Source organism: Phoca vitulina, unplaced genomic scaffold (genome assembly GCF_004348235.1).
Source record: "Phoca vitulina isolate PV1807 unplaced genomic scaffold, GSC_HSeal_1.0 scaffold41, whole genome shotgun sequence".
NCBI lineage: Eukaryota > Metazoa > Chordata > Mammalia > Carnivora > Phocidae > Phoca > Phoca vitulina.
In genome coordinates, this window is record NW_022589744.1 from 9772489 (window position 1) to 9784785 (window position 12297).

The 12297-nt window shown below is 60.7% G+C and overlaps 1 protein-coding gene across 1 annotated transcript in view; it reads right to left on the reverse strand.

The window, feature by feature from the left end:
* Positions 1-12297, reverse strand: part of SDK2 (sidekick cell adhesion molecule 2) — a 251364-nt gene that overhangs the window by 37719 nt on the left and 201348 nt on the right. Inside the window, exons 19-30 of the mRNA XM_032429331.1 lie at positions 11434-11629; positions 11130-11228; positions 10543-10734; positions 9099-9220; positions 8169-8278; positions 7921-8071; positions 5254-5491; positions 4368-4483; positions 3517-3706; positions 2880-2978; positions 1778-1972; positions 475-676 (exon numbers count right to left, since the gene is read on the reverse strand). Of these exons, the coding sequence (XP_032285222.1) occupies positions 475-676; positions 1778-1972; positions 2880-2978; positions 3517-3706; positions 4368-4483; positions 5254-5491; positions 7921-8071; positions 8169-8278; positions 9099-9220; positions 10543-10734; positions 11130-11228; positions 11434-11629 (1910 nt within the window). The remainder of the gene's footprint in view (positions 1-474; positions 677-1777; positions 1973-2879; positions 2979-3516; positions 3707-4367; positions 4484-5253; positions 5492-7920; positions 8072-8168; positions 8279-9098; positions 9221-10542; positions 10735-11129; positions 11229-11433; positions 11630-12297) is intronic.

The following is a 12297-nucleotide window of genomic DNA, read 5'->3' on the forward strand; positions in this document are numbered from 1 at the left end:
TTTGATTTGTTGGGGGTGGGGGGTGAGGAGGAAAGTATTCCTCAAAACTCTCGGTCACGTCAACCGGAATATAAAAAAAGATGACCCACTAGGAATTAAACTGAAGCCAGAATTTCGGAGCAAGCTCCGCTCCCCTATTCCAGACGGAGAGGGAGATGCTGTCTGGCTGGGAGGGACTGCTAATGAGGAAAGGCAAGCGCCTCGCTGCGGGGGCTTCCGGGCTCCAGAAATAGGTAATTAAGAGGCAGCCCTCACAGGGCTCCGGAGAGCAGGGAGGGAGGTTAGGACAGAGCCGGAGGCGGGGGTCTAGGGGTGGGCAGGCTCCAGGAGCGTGCTCCAGAGCCCCCCCCGCCCCCCCCCGGCCCCGGCCCCATCCTCCCCCACCGGGAGCCCCGCTGGTGCTGCCTGGGCTGGGAGGGCTGGGGCGGAGTTGCTGGCGGCCCGGGCCTCACCTGTCCACCACCCGGGCCTCACCTGTCCACCACGAAGGCAGACGCGTTGTGGCTCACGGAGGCCGAGTGCAGTGCCCACCGGCCGCTGGGCAGCTCGCGGGTCTGGACGGTGTAGTAGCGCACGGGGGACAGGCCATCGCTTCCCGGCTCCCAACACAGCAGCACGCTGCGGGCCTTCACGTCCTCCTGCCGCACCACCGGCTTGCTGGGGGGCTGGGGGCGGTCTGGGAGGTGGCGGAGGGGGACAGGAGCAGGGAAGTCAGCCGGGAAGGGGGTGGGGGGGAGCTTTTTCAAGGAAGAGAAGGAGGTGCTCTGGGCTCAGGCCTGATGCCCGCGGCCCCATCCCCTTTCTGCGCACACAGGTCCCGACAGCGAGCACCCGTGGCTCTGTGGCTTCTGGTCCACGACCTGTGCTCAGGCCATTAGAGGCCCAGGTGCCTGGGAACTTAGATCTCCCGCGGGCAGCCCGACCAGGGACTGGCAGGGAGGAGGTCCGAACACCCAGCTTTGTCCCCCGCCTGCCCCAGCGCTGAGATGGGGCCTGCGCCGTCCCTGCTTGAGTGGGACGGAGCCCACGCTTCCCTCGGTGGGGCTCTGCCGGATGCCCTGCCCACGCCTGGCCTCCTTCTCGCTGCCCCAGGCCCTCCTGCAGGGGTTCTCAGCCTCAGCACTCTGGCACTTGGGGCGGCCGATTCCGTGTTATGGGGCCGTCCTACGTGCTGTAGGGTGTTAGCAGCATCCTGGCCTCCACCCCCTAGATGCCAGTCATAGTTCCCTCTTAGTTGCGACAACTCAAATGTCTCCAGACGCTGCCCAATGTGCCCCGGGGGGCGAAGCAGCTCCCGGTTGAGAACCGCTGTCCTACTGGCTTTTCCTGGGAACACTAACGAACCACTTTCATAGGAACCGGGGTGTCAGCCTGCTTCAGGGGAGCCCGACCTCCGGTGAGTCACCGGCTCAGGGCCACAGGCCCATGGCACCCGGGGCTCCACGCTGCAGCCCCACCCGCCACCCGACCGGACACCATCTTCACTGAGGGCAGGGGAGAAGGGAAGGAAGCTGGTCTCACCAACCCTCCCTCTTCGGAAAACCAGGCTCCCTGGGAGGGGGACTCCCAGCCCAGCTTCTGGAAGTCCACTAGAGCCCTTGCTGACCCTGACCCCAGAGGTCTCAGCCCACTTGCCACTCCAGGTCAGGGCGATGCGGCTCTCAACTGGCTGATTCCCAGGCACCCGTGAGGTCAGGGTGGGGGCGCCTGCGTTGGCCGGGACCCCCGCCCCCGCCTCGGCTGCCCCCAGGCCTCCCCAGCCCCAGCGGGCAGTCACCTCTCTTCTCGGTGGTCACCACCAAGGCCTCGGCGGCCTCTCCCCAGCCCTTGCGGGTCTGGGCCGTGATGCGGAACAGGTAGACGGACTCTGGCTTGAGGCCGGTGGCCGTGTACTGGCGGGCGCTGGGTGTTAGCACCTCCACGGTGGCCGTGCTGGCCGTGGTGGCATTGAGCCGGTGTGTGACCTGGTAGGCTGCGGGAAGGAAGGACATGGGCTGTGCTGGGGGGCGGGGCAGCTGCCCCCGTGCCCGGGGAAGGGGCGAAGTCCTTCCTGGGCCACCGCAGTGTCTGCACTTGAGCTCCCCTGGCTGTGGTTCGTCAGCGTGGAGCCCTCTTGCTCATTCTTGTGTCCTCAGCTGCCACGTGGGGAGTGTGGCTGTGGCGGGCACTCCCTCTGTGGGGGTCACAGACTCCGTGACCCCCATGGCAGCCTCAGGTGAGGGGGACAGGGGCTCAGAGGGGCCAGAGCACCTGCTAGGAAGTGACTGAGCTGGAATTCCAGCCCGTCTGTCTAAGTCCAAGGCGCCTGCCCCTCCCGGCCTCCACTCTGCCTTCTGAGGAGCGGCCTTCCTCTGGGGCAGGCAGTGCGGGCTGCCAGCTCTGAGAGCCCGCACTAGGCACAGGGAGTGCCCGCCACGGTTTCACGGGTGAGGGGGCTGAGGCTGTGAGAGAGCCGGCTTGCTCCAGTTCAACCCCGTGAGCCTTCCACCGAGGGGCTGCGTGTGTGCGTGCGTGTCTGTGTGTGTGTTAGGAGAGGACCCTTGAATGTGAAATGGTGCTTCTGATCTCCAGGCTCCCCCTCTGCCTTAGCTGGGACTGGCTGTGCTGAGCTGGCCAGTGCGCCCTCACCTGGCCGCACCTAGGAATCGCAGCCGAGGTTTACCAGATGGCCAGTCGCCTGGCGTCGGGGAGTATCTAGGAACTTGTAGTGGGTCCTTAAGGAACCTCAACCTTGACCATGCCCTCCAAACGATATTTCTAGTGGGAGAAATAAGACTCAAAATCCTTCTTGAGGAGATGTGGACACTTCCTGGGCCCAGTCTCCCTCTGGCCTCCTCCTCCTACCTGCAGCCAGGGCACCGGAGAGGGTAGAGGCTTACCAAGAATGATGCCGTTGGGGGTAGTGGGGGGCTGCCAGATCAGTCGCACGGACGTGGTCCTCACCTCTGGGAACAGGATGCCCATGGGCGGTCCCGGGACTGCAGGGGACAAAGGAGAAGCAGGTGGCCGCCCAGCTACTGCTCAGCCCCAGCCCCACCCCGGGTCCGGCTCCGGGAGAGCAGGTGGGCAGGCTATGGGGCAAGGGCGCACTGAGCTCAGTGATCTGTGGAGTGCGGCTCTGTGCCTGATGCTGTGATCCAACACGGGACACAAAGATGCTATCAGGGAGGTTTCTGTCCTCAAAAACGGGCATTATTTGGCAGGAACCAGAAGGGACCAGGCTCCAGTTCCTTTGGCTCAGTGTCCGTGTCCGTGTGCACATATACGTACGTGCAGGGTTGCCCTCAGAACTGGGCAACGGGGCCTGGTCCTGGGTCTGTGCTTTAGAAGGCACCACTCTGACTTCCTTTCAACCCTCGCAGTGGGTTGGTGGCCCTCAGTGACCTGTCCCCCACAGGAGAAGCCTGACGCCACGGTTCCCTTTGGGGCAAAGTGTGAGCCCAGAGGGGCAGGGCCGGGCAGGCAGGAGGGAGGGGAGCTCCCAGCCTCCCCAGGCGCGCAGGGATTCAAACTCACCATCATCTAGCGTCCGCTCCAGGATGGGAGGGTGGCTGGGGCTGCCATCCCCGATTCGCGTGAAGGCTAGCACCTGGACCTCATAGAGCACGTATTTGCCCAAGCCCGTGAGCTGGGCGCTGCGTGATGAGTTCCCTTCCACCAGCCAGAACTGGGGCTGGGAATCCGAGTCCTTCTCCTTATACATCACCTGCCAGAGCACAGTGCAGGGGGTGAGGGCCTGGGGTCTGGGTCCTGCGTGCCAGCACCTTCCCCACGTCTCATCCCCGGAGTGAGGCAGGCGGGATAGAGCTGCTGGACCCTGGGCTCCTTGGAGTGGCTCCCTGCACAGAGCTTTACTCAAAGTGAACCTGAGGGGCATGGGATACGGTGGAGCTTGGGCTCTGGGAGCGCAGGGGACACAAAGATGCACTGGGCCAGGGAGCTGGAAGGTTCCTTAGAGAGCATTCAGCTAGGAAAACAGGCCCAGAGAAGGGGCATGACTGGCACGAGGTCACACAGCCAGTAATGGGGGGGCACGGACATCAAGCCACGTCTCCCAAACTGTGGGCCAAGGCTGAACCCTGCGGCTAGGCGCAGCTTTGGGAGCAGTTCTAGATGATGGGAACTGGGCCCGTGGGCTGAGCGAGGCTGGGCAGCCAGTGGGGCCTCCTGGGGGCTTCCCCAAGGACCTGGGCCCCCCTGGAAGCCTCCAGCCCTGAGGGAGGACTCCTTGGTTGCCGTGCCACCCAGAGCAGAGACGCCGGGAGCTCCTGGGCATCCATTCCAGAAGGCAGAGACGTGGGCCCCAGGGGTCATGAGGACAAGGCACCTTGGATGGGGACGCGGGTGACCTTGGAGCCAGGACTCACCTTGTAGCCCAGCACGAGCCCATTGCGGTCGGCCTCAGGGATCTCGTCCCAGCGCACTAGCATGCTGCTGGAGGTCGTGGCCAGTGCAGACACATTGGTGGGGCCAGAGGACGGGACTGAGGGGGAGAGGGAGCAGAGAGGAGGAGCTCAGGACCCAGTCGGCCCTACAGGGGAAGGGGGTGTGACAGCCTGTCCCCAGCAGCAGATTATCCTGCAGTGATTCCTGGTGGCTCTGGAACATCACAGATGCTGCTTCTGGTTTCAGAGGAGCCTCCCCGTTATCCTCTGCTCGGGCCAATGGGAGGATGAGCCCCCCTTTCCTGTCTGTGCAGCAGTGAGGGCTGGGGAGGGGCCGGGATGGGAGGGGACGTCCTTCAAAAGGGGCCAGGAAAAAGCCTCAGAGTGGTGAACCACATGTGGATGCATGAGGGCTGGGCTGCCTGAAGGCTGGGGGCTCATGTTCTGTGGGTGACCCCTTGCTGGGGTCCCGTGAGCTGCTGGTTCTGCTTCTGGAATGTTCTGAGAGCTGATCCAACCTCCCCATCTCCGGTTCTTTTAGGCACTACTGGGTGTCAGGGTTAAAGGTGAGGGCACAGAGACACGGGCAGTTTGCAGGGAAAGACCTCCTGGCTAACCTGCAGGGGTGGGGATCCCCCCAGCCCCCCAGTTTTGGGAGCAGTGGGAATATGCTGGGGGACACGGCAACAAGGTCGGGCACTCTGCCGGGATGTTGAGCATGAACAGGAAAGTGAGTCTGGGCTTATTCTGAACAATGGCTCCAGCCTTTGTACCCTTGGAAGGCCATGAGGGCAGAGAGACCAAGGTGGGGGTGGTATCTGCCACAGGCTGCGGGGCCCGGGGGGGGCTGCTACAAAGGCCACAGTACCTGACTCCCGGGTCCTGCCCGTCACCATCTGGCTCCAGGGCCCGCTCCCGATGGCGTTGAAGGCCTGGACCTGGACGCGGTACTCTGTCCACTCCTCCAGGTCTTCGATGGTGTACTCACGCTCCACGCGGTCCTGGACCACGTGGCTCAGCGTCTTGCCATGGCCGTCTGCCCGGCTGTATTTGATCTTGTAGCCCACCGACTCGGGGTTCCCGTTGTATTCCATCTCCGGGAGAGGCTGCGGGAAGGTGGGGGCGGCAGAGCAGCCGTGAGGCCAGGCCCACCCCGTGCGGGGGACTATCTGGCTTGTGCACCCTCTTCCAGGGAGCCCTACAGGATTATCATACCCATCGTCCAAGCTGTCCGTGCCCATGTGAGGCGCTCTTGCCAGGTGGGGCTTAGAATGTGTGAGTCTATATTTCTGGAGCCTTCCCCCCCACCGCCCCGTCTCCCTGTCTGTCTGTGCCAAGCTCCCAGGAGAGATGGCATCCATTCTCGCACACAGGGCAAACTCAGTACCCGGCCGGGGCACTCAGACTGGAGAGGAGACCCACAAACCTGTCTGTCCAACAGGCAGATGAGCACAGCACCCCTGGCCTCGGCTGTCTCTACCACTTAACTCCCTCGCTTAGGCTGCCAACACACACTTACTTAATTGCCTCTAACATGCCTGCTCCCAGCTCACGCCCGCCGCCCTTGGAGAAGCAAGTGTCTCGGGCATGGATGGATTGAGTACCAGTCACTGGCAGCAGTCCTTCCAGCAGGAGGCCTGAATCTCTCCTGCCGCATGTTCAGCCGCCTCCTTCTGGGGAGTTTCAGCCAAGAGAAAAGACAGATCCCTTTCCTAGGCAGCTGGGGCTGTGGCTGCTGGCTCAAGGTCGTTTGGATGAACCTGGGCAGTGTTGGTAAGCAGTGGGGGTGTGTGCATGTTGGGGAGACCTGTGATCCGGAGTAGGTGTGAGCTGAGGACTCCGCCTTTGGATTCTCTCCAAAGAAGAGGCGCCCTGGGCCCTCACCTCCCTGCCGTTCTGCGTCCCCGGGCACGGTTCACAGGCTCCCCACATTCTGACCCACTTCCTCCCGTTCCTCGGTCTCTGCCTCACTCCCTGCATACTCACTGCCTCCTGTTAGCTCAGACACTTAGTGAAGCCGACCAGAGACCATTAAGACAGCAATCAATGGGCCCGGAGTGCACGCTTCCTTACCTGCTAGGGAAAGGTAACAGGCCATGCACCATTACACGGGACTGGAGGTGCCTGGGGCCCTGTACGGTGCATCAATTGCCTTTTTATTCCTCCTCCAGCCCCCCTGGGCATCAGTCAGTCTCTAGTCTTTTAGTGTTTGGAAACCTTAAAGTGAACTGCAGGAGGAAGGCAGGGAGCCGGCCCCGAGGGGGCCAGAGCTTAGGCAGGAAGGGGCCGAGCGAGCAGTAATTGGGGCTGCACACGCCCTGGGGGGGGGCTGCCCGTGGGGCGTGGGGCCCCTGAGCTGGACGGAAAGACAGCTCTGCTCAGTGCCGGTCCCCTGGGAGGGGACTCATAATCACGAACTACCGTATGTCCATGAGCTCCTTCTACCAGGTGTCCAGCTAAATGAAAGGGGAAAGGGCTTTCCAGTCAATCCCACAGCGTGGTGTTTTGCAAATTGTGTTTTGTGCAAGTGGTAAGAGATCTCATGTGGAAACAAAACCAAGTCGCGCGTGGCCAGACCGGCCGGTGAAGCGGGGTCAGGCAGGCTCTTCCCAGCACTAAGGAGAGGAGCCAGGCTGCGGGGTGCTGTCCCCCACATTCGTTTGTCTCAGAAGTCCTGTACGTGCCTAGCTCTTCTTGGATGGCTGCTGTGTGGGGCAGTAGTCGGGAAAACACTGTCCTGGGGGGAACGGCATCAGGCAGACACACCTTCTCCTGATCCCCGGAAGATGGGGCTGCAGTGTGCTCCGTGGTTAGGGCTGTGGATTCTGGGGGAACAGACTCCCCAGGTTGGGAAACCCAGCCCTGCTGTTAACTAGAGGATAGGGGAGGATGTTGGCAGGGGCGGGTGGGTGGGATTTGGGCCAGTGATTTGACCGCTTTCTGCCTCAGTTTCCCCATCTGTAAAGTAGGGATCAGGATCACTCTGCTGTCACAAGCCTGTGGAGAGGGTTCTGGGCCTTACCTGGGATAATGGCCCTTGACATGCAACCCTGACCTGGAGGGGTGGTCTCCCGCACCTGGCCCACAACCTCAGAAACAACCCTTCACTCTCTGACTTGGTGCAAGGGATGACTTACATCTGAACCCCAGGCCCAACACTTGGGAGCTGTGTGGACATGGGCGAGTTCCTAACTTCTCTGATCCTCAGTTTCCTTAGCTGTAAATTGGGGTCGCAATGTGCCCTTTGCAGGATGACCGGGAGGATTAAATGGAAGAAAACATGTAAAATGCTTGGCACCTGGCAATGCTCACTAAACAGCGTTTTCTAGTTCCTTCTTACAGAAGGCATTTGTTCATTTGGCTAAGATGAATTATCAGGCACCTTAAAGGTGCTAGGTGTAAGGAAAAGAGAAGGGAGCTGTGGGTATTCTGGTGAGCCCCCTCCTTGATGTGGCCCTCTCGGAGGCAGTGACCGTGGCAGGGTGACAAGGACCAAGGAGCCATCCCACCCCCACTGCCCTTGTGGGAGCCTCACCATCCAGCGGAGCCACAGGCTGGTCTCACTGGCTGTGCGCAGGGTCACATTGGCAGGGGCCATGTCAGGGGGTGCCTGGAGGGTCTGGATCTTTCTAGAAGGCTGGCTGGGTGGGCTAGTGCCCACGATGTTCACTTGGCGCATTCGGAAGCTGGGGTGGGGGAAGGGAGCGAGCAAGGTGATGAGGGCAGGACCCCAGGCCAATGCCCGTCCGGGTCTGGGCAGCCCCCCGCATTCTGCCCTGTTACCTGTAGTAGGTGAAGGGGTTGAGCTCGGGCACCTCCATGGAGCGGGCGTCGGGCTCGTTGGTGAGCTGGTGAACCAGCAGCCACTCCTCTCCCTCCCCAACCACGCCTACCTGGAAAAGGGAGACGCTCTTAGACCCGCTCAGCTTGTGGGGCTGAGATGTCCTGTGCCCCAGGTTCTCAGGGGTAAAGCCCTGCCCATGAAGGTCTTGATTCCATCCTGGGGCTCACCTGGAGAGCCCCAAATGGGGTCACCACCTTTCCAGGCCCTGAAAATGACTTCAAGCATGACCCCGAGCCGTCTTGCGTAGAATCTGGTGGAATGCTTGCTAGAAACCCATGCCAGGGCCCTGCCCTAGACCGAGCCCATCAGAATCCCTGGGGGTGGTACCCGGGAATCTGGCTATTTACCAAGCTCCCCAGAGGATTCTGAACACCCTGGCATGCTTCTCAAACCCCAGCTTCATCAGAATCTGAATTTCTGGGGGTGTGGCCCAGGTGTTGGAACTGATGGACGCTCCCCGGGGGCAGCCAAAGCAGACTCGCCACTTTCGGGGCTGTGGGCGGCAGCTGTGTATTTCTCCAGGCTGGCCAGTCCCCGCCCGACCCACGGGGACTGGTGTGTGTGTGTTTCCACACATGTGTGTATGTGCACATGTGTGTTCACACGCGTGTGTATGCATGTGCGTGTGCATGTGTGTCCATGCACGTGTGTGTGTGCGTGTGCATGTGTGTGCACACAGTGATCAGGTGAAGTGGAGGCAGAACTGGGAACGGTGGGCATTTTCGGGGTATTTGGCCACATGACAGTTGCATATGAAAATCCCCACAGGTGTGAACACACGTATGGTTCGCTCTCAAGTGCGTGGCCGTGCGCCCACGTCCAGGAAGCAGGCTGCATGGGCTGTGGGCCCCCCTGGCAGCAGGGTTTACCTGAGCCTCCACCAGCCAGCGGGAGATGGAGGTTTTCCCATCATAGCCCGGCCTGAACTGCAAGGTCACGGAGCGGGGGCCGATGTTGGAAATGCCCAGGTTGGTGGGGGCCCCTGGGAGTTCTGGAAAACAGGATGGGAGAGGAGATCCGTTGAGGACAAGGTCCTTCCACATAGACTAGGCCTCTGGGTGGGGGGCTATGTCACTCTTCTAGAAGTTTGGTAGGAGGAGCTGGGCTGAGGCTTCCGCCCTCCGACTCAGTCTTTCTTCCTGCATCCACAGCTCTCTGTGTCCAGACCAGGGGCCTGAGGGGCAGGGTCGGGGGCTGGGAGGGCCTCCCAGGGCCACAGGGAGGTTGGAACAGGGAACAGGGGCTGGGCATGCAAGGGCTTCCCAAAAGAATCTTCCTCTCCGTCCACACACATAGCCCCTTTCAGCCCTCCCAAACCCAATCATGGCTGAGGAAGATCAGAAGGAGAGCTGGGTGGGGGAGGGAGCCCCTAACTTCTGACCAGGAACCTTGGGATTCAGGATGAACAGAAAGAGTATAGATTCTGGAAGTCGGACTGTCTTGAGCTGGAATCTAACCCCACTGTTTCCATGCTGTGTGTCTGTGGGCAAGTCACCTAACCTTTCTGTGCCACAGTGTCCTCCTTGGTCAAATGGTGACGGTAATATCACTGATCTCAGGTTCGTTGTGAAGACTAACTGAATTGATGTAGATATAGCACTTAGCTTCAGGCACAAATATGTGTTGGCGTCATTATCAGCTGTGGTTGAGTCAGCTGGGGTGTCTCAGCCATCTCGGGAGCAGAGTGGGGGGTGCAGGTCAAGGGATTCTAGCTGGGTCCCATAAGCATAGACTTACAGACCCAGCCAGGACCATGTGGTTGTCTAATCCACCTCCCATAGATACAGATGGGGAAACTGAGGCACAGAGGGGCCACTTGACTTGCTTGAGGTCGCAGAGCTTGGCAGAAGCAGGGCTGAGAGTAGATCTCAGCTTGCTCTTTATACCAGATTTAAGATGATTCCCACCTTATTCTACCCTTTCCCAACCAACACTTCCACTGGCTGGAATCCCATTTGGACTTTCTGGGAGACAGTGAGAATTCTTCCCCTGAATCAGAGATACTATTGCTCGATGCAGAACCTGGTGTGGCATGGGGGTGGATGAGACGGGGGCGGGGGAGGGTCCTCTGGGGGACTCTGCTTTTCTGAGAGCCATGGGAGGAGGCAGCAGTGGGTCCACTGAGCCTCCAAACAGAGACCTGGGATTATGAGACGTAAGCCTGCTCTGGGGGAAGCTCAAGGGACCATGGACCCAAGGCAGGGGAGAGCTCGGGGGGGAAGAGAGCCAGTATTCCTGAGAAAAAGGTAAGCTTCTTGGTCAGGAGGAAGACCACAAGAGGCCAGGAGTCTTGCCCTGCGAGTGGGCACCCACCTGGAGGCACACCGGAGGAGATGGTTGACGCGGACACCTGGCCCTGGCCCTTGGCGGTCATGGCGGCCACCTCGATGGTGTAGGTGGTAAGCGCAGTGAGGCCCGTGACGCGGTACTCCAGGGTCACGTTGGGCAGGTAGTGGGTCACGCGGGTGTTGGTTCGGTTATACTCCTCCCAGGAGATCCGGTACCCTGGGGAGAGCCCCCAGTTGTGCGTGAGCTTAGCTGTGACCAAACGCTGGCTTTGGCCCTTCTGCTCTGCTTCTCCCTTTTTCACTAGTCTGGGTTGGGAGCAATGGGGCCGAGGGAGCTGGGAACCTCGTGCCTGGGGCCCCAGGTATAACTTGGGTGGGATGCCCCTGTTGGGTGGGGACTATAGGAGGGAGCAAGTCATTATGGTGGGTGCTTGAGGCCTGCGGCGGAGGACCTGGGACGTGCTACAGAGCAGAGGGGCTGAGAACCTCCTCTGAGTACGTTCTAAGAAAGAGTGGCCTGCTGGGAGGCTTTGGATGAACATCAGTCAACAGGATGGACTGGACGACCCTGTCTCGCCCCCGGGCTCAGGAACGCCCACCTGTCACCCTTACCTGTGAGGATGCCATTCTTCTCTCCTGGCTCTTGCCAGCTGACCTTCAGCGAGGTGTCCAGGATTTCACTGAAGCTCAGGTGTCCCACAGGACCAGGCACTGTACCCCAAAAGGGCCCCCACCCCACCCAACGCACGTTAGAGCCAGAGAGAGACCACTGTCTGCAAGACAGCCCGCGGTGCTCCAGGGGCACCCCAGGATGGGAGACAAGGCTGGGATCGCCCCATATCTGGAGCGCTCAGTCTGGCTCTTGGGTGGGTGGGTGGTGAGGGGGCAGGGATGGCAGGGGCTGGGTGGTGCCTACCATCCTCATGGGTGCGCACCAGCTGGGGGGTGCTTCGAGGCCCATCGCCGGGAGTGGTGAAGCACAGCACAGAGGTGAAGTACTCGGTGAACTTCTTCAGGCCGGACACGAAGCCCACGTGGATGCTGTCTTGAAAGTTGGGCCGGGCAGTCACCATGGTAACCTCCTCTTCCTGCTCTGGCTCCCAGGCAATCAGCTGGGGAGAGGCCAGCAATTCAGGCAGGGTAGCAAGAATGTTCCAGAAGAGGCCGAGCGCTCTCCCACAGTCTGGGCCAACGGACAGAGAGCGTCTAGGAGCCCAGCTCCCTAGGGTCCCTCCTCCTAGGAAAGGGATGGCTGCGCGCACACCTCCAAGCCACGAGCGTCCGTCCTTCTGGGCGTTCCCTTTGGTGTGCTGGCTGTTCATTGAGCAACTTACTGAGAGCGAGGCACCGGGCTCAGTGTGCTCCACAAGGGGTCTCTCACCAGGGAGGTTTTCTACCAAGATTGGCTGCATAATTTGCAGGTTCAGTGCAAAATGAAAATGGAGGGTCCCCTTGTTCAAAAATTTTTAAGAAATGCAAGGTGACGGTAGCCGAGCATTGAACGGAATGGGGTGGTGGTGGTGGTGCTGGTTGGGGGGGTCCCTCTGAGCGCAGAGCCCGCCCTGTGTGTTACAGATGAGGACCCAGGCTCAGAGAGGCTCAGCGACTCCCACTATCCACACAGCTAGTGCGAAGCTGAGGGGCTCCTACAGCTTTCTCCGTCTGGGCTGGGCAGGGTCTCCCTTGGAGTTTCCCCATAGAGCTGCCACTCCCGCTAGACCTTTCAACTTGTTCCAAGCTGGGATTTCAGTCTGAGACCCAACCTGGAGGCGGGGTGTCG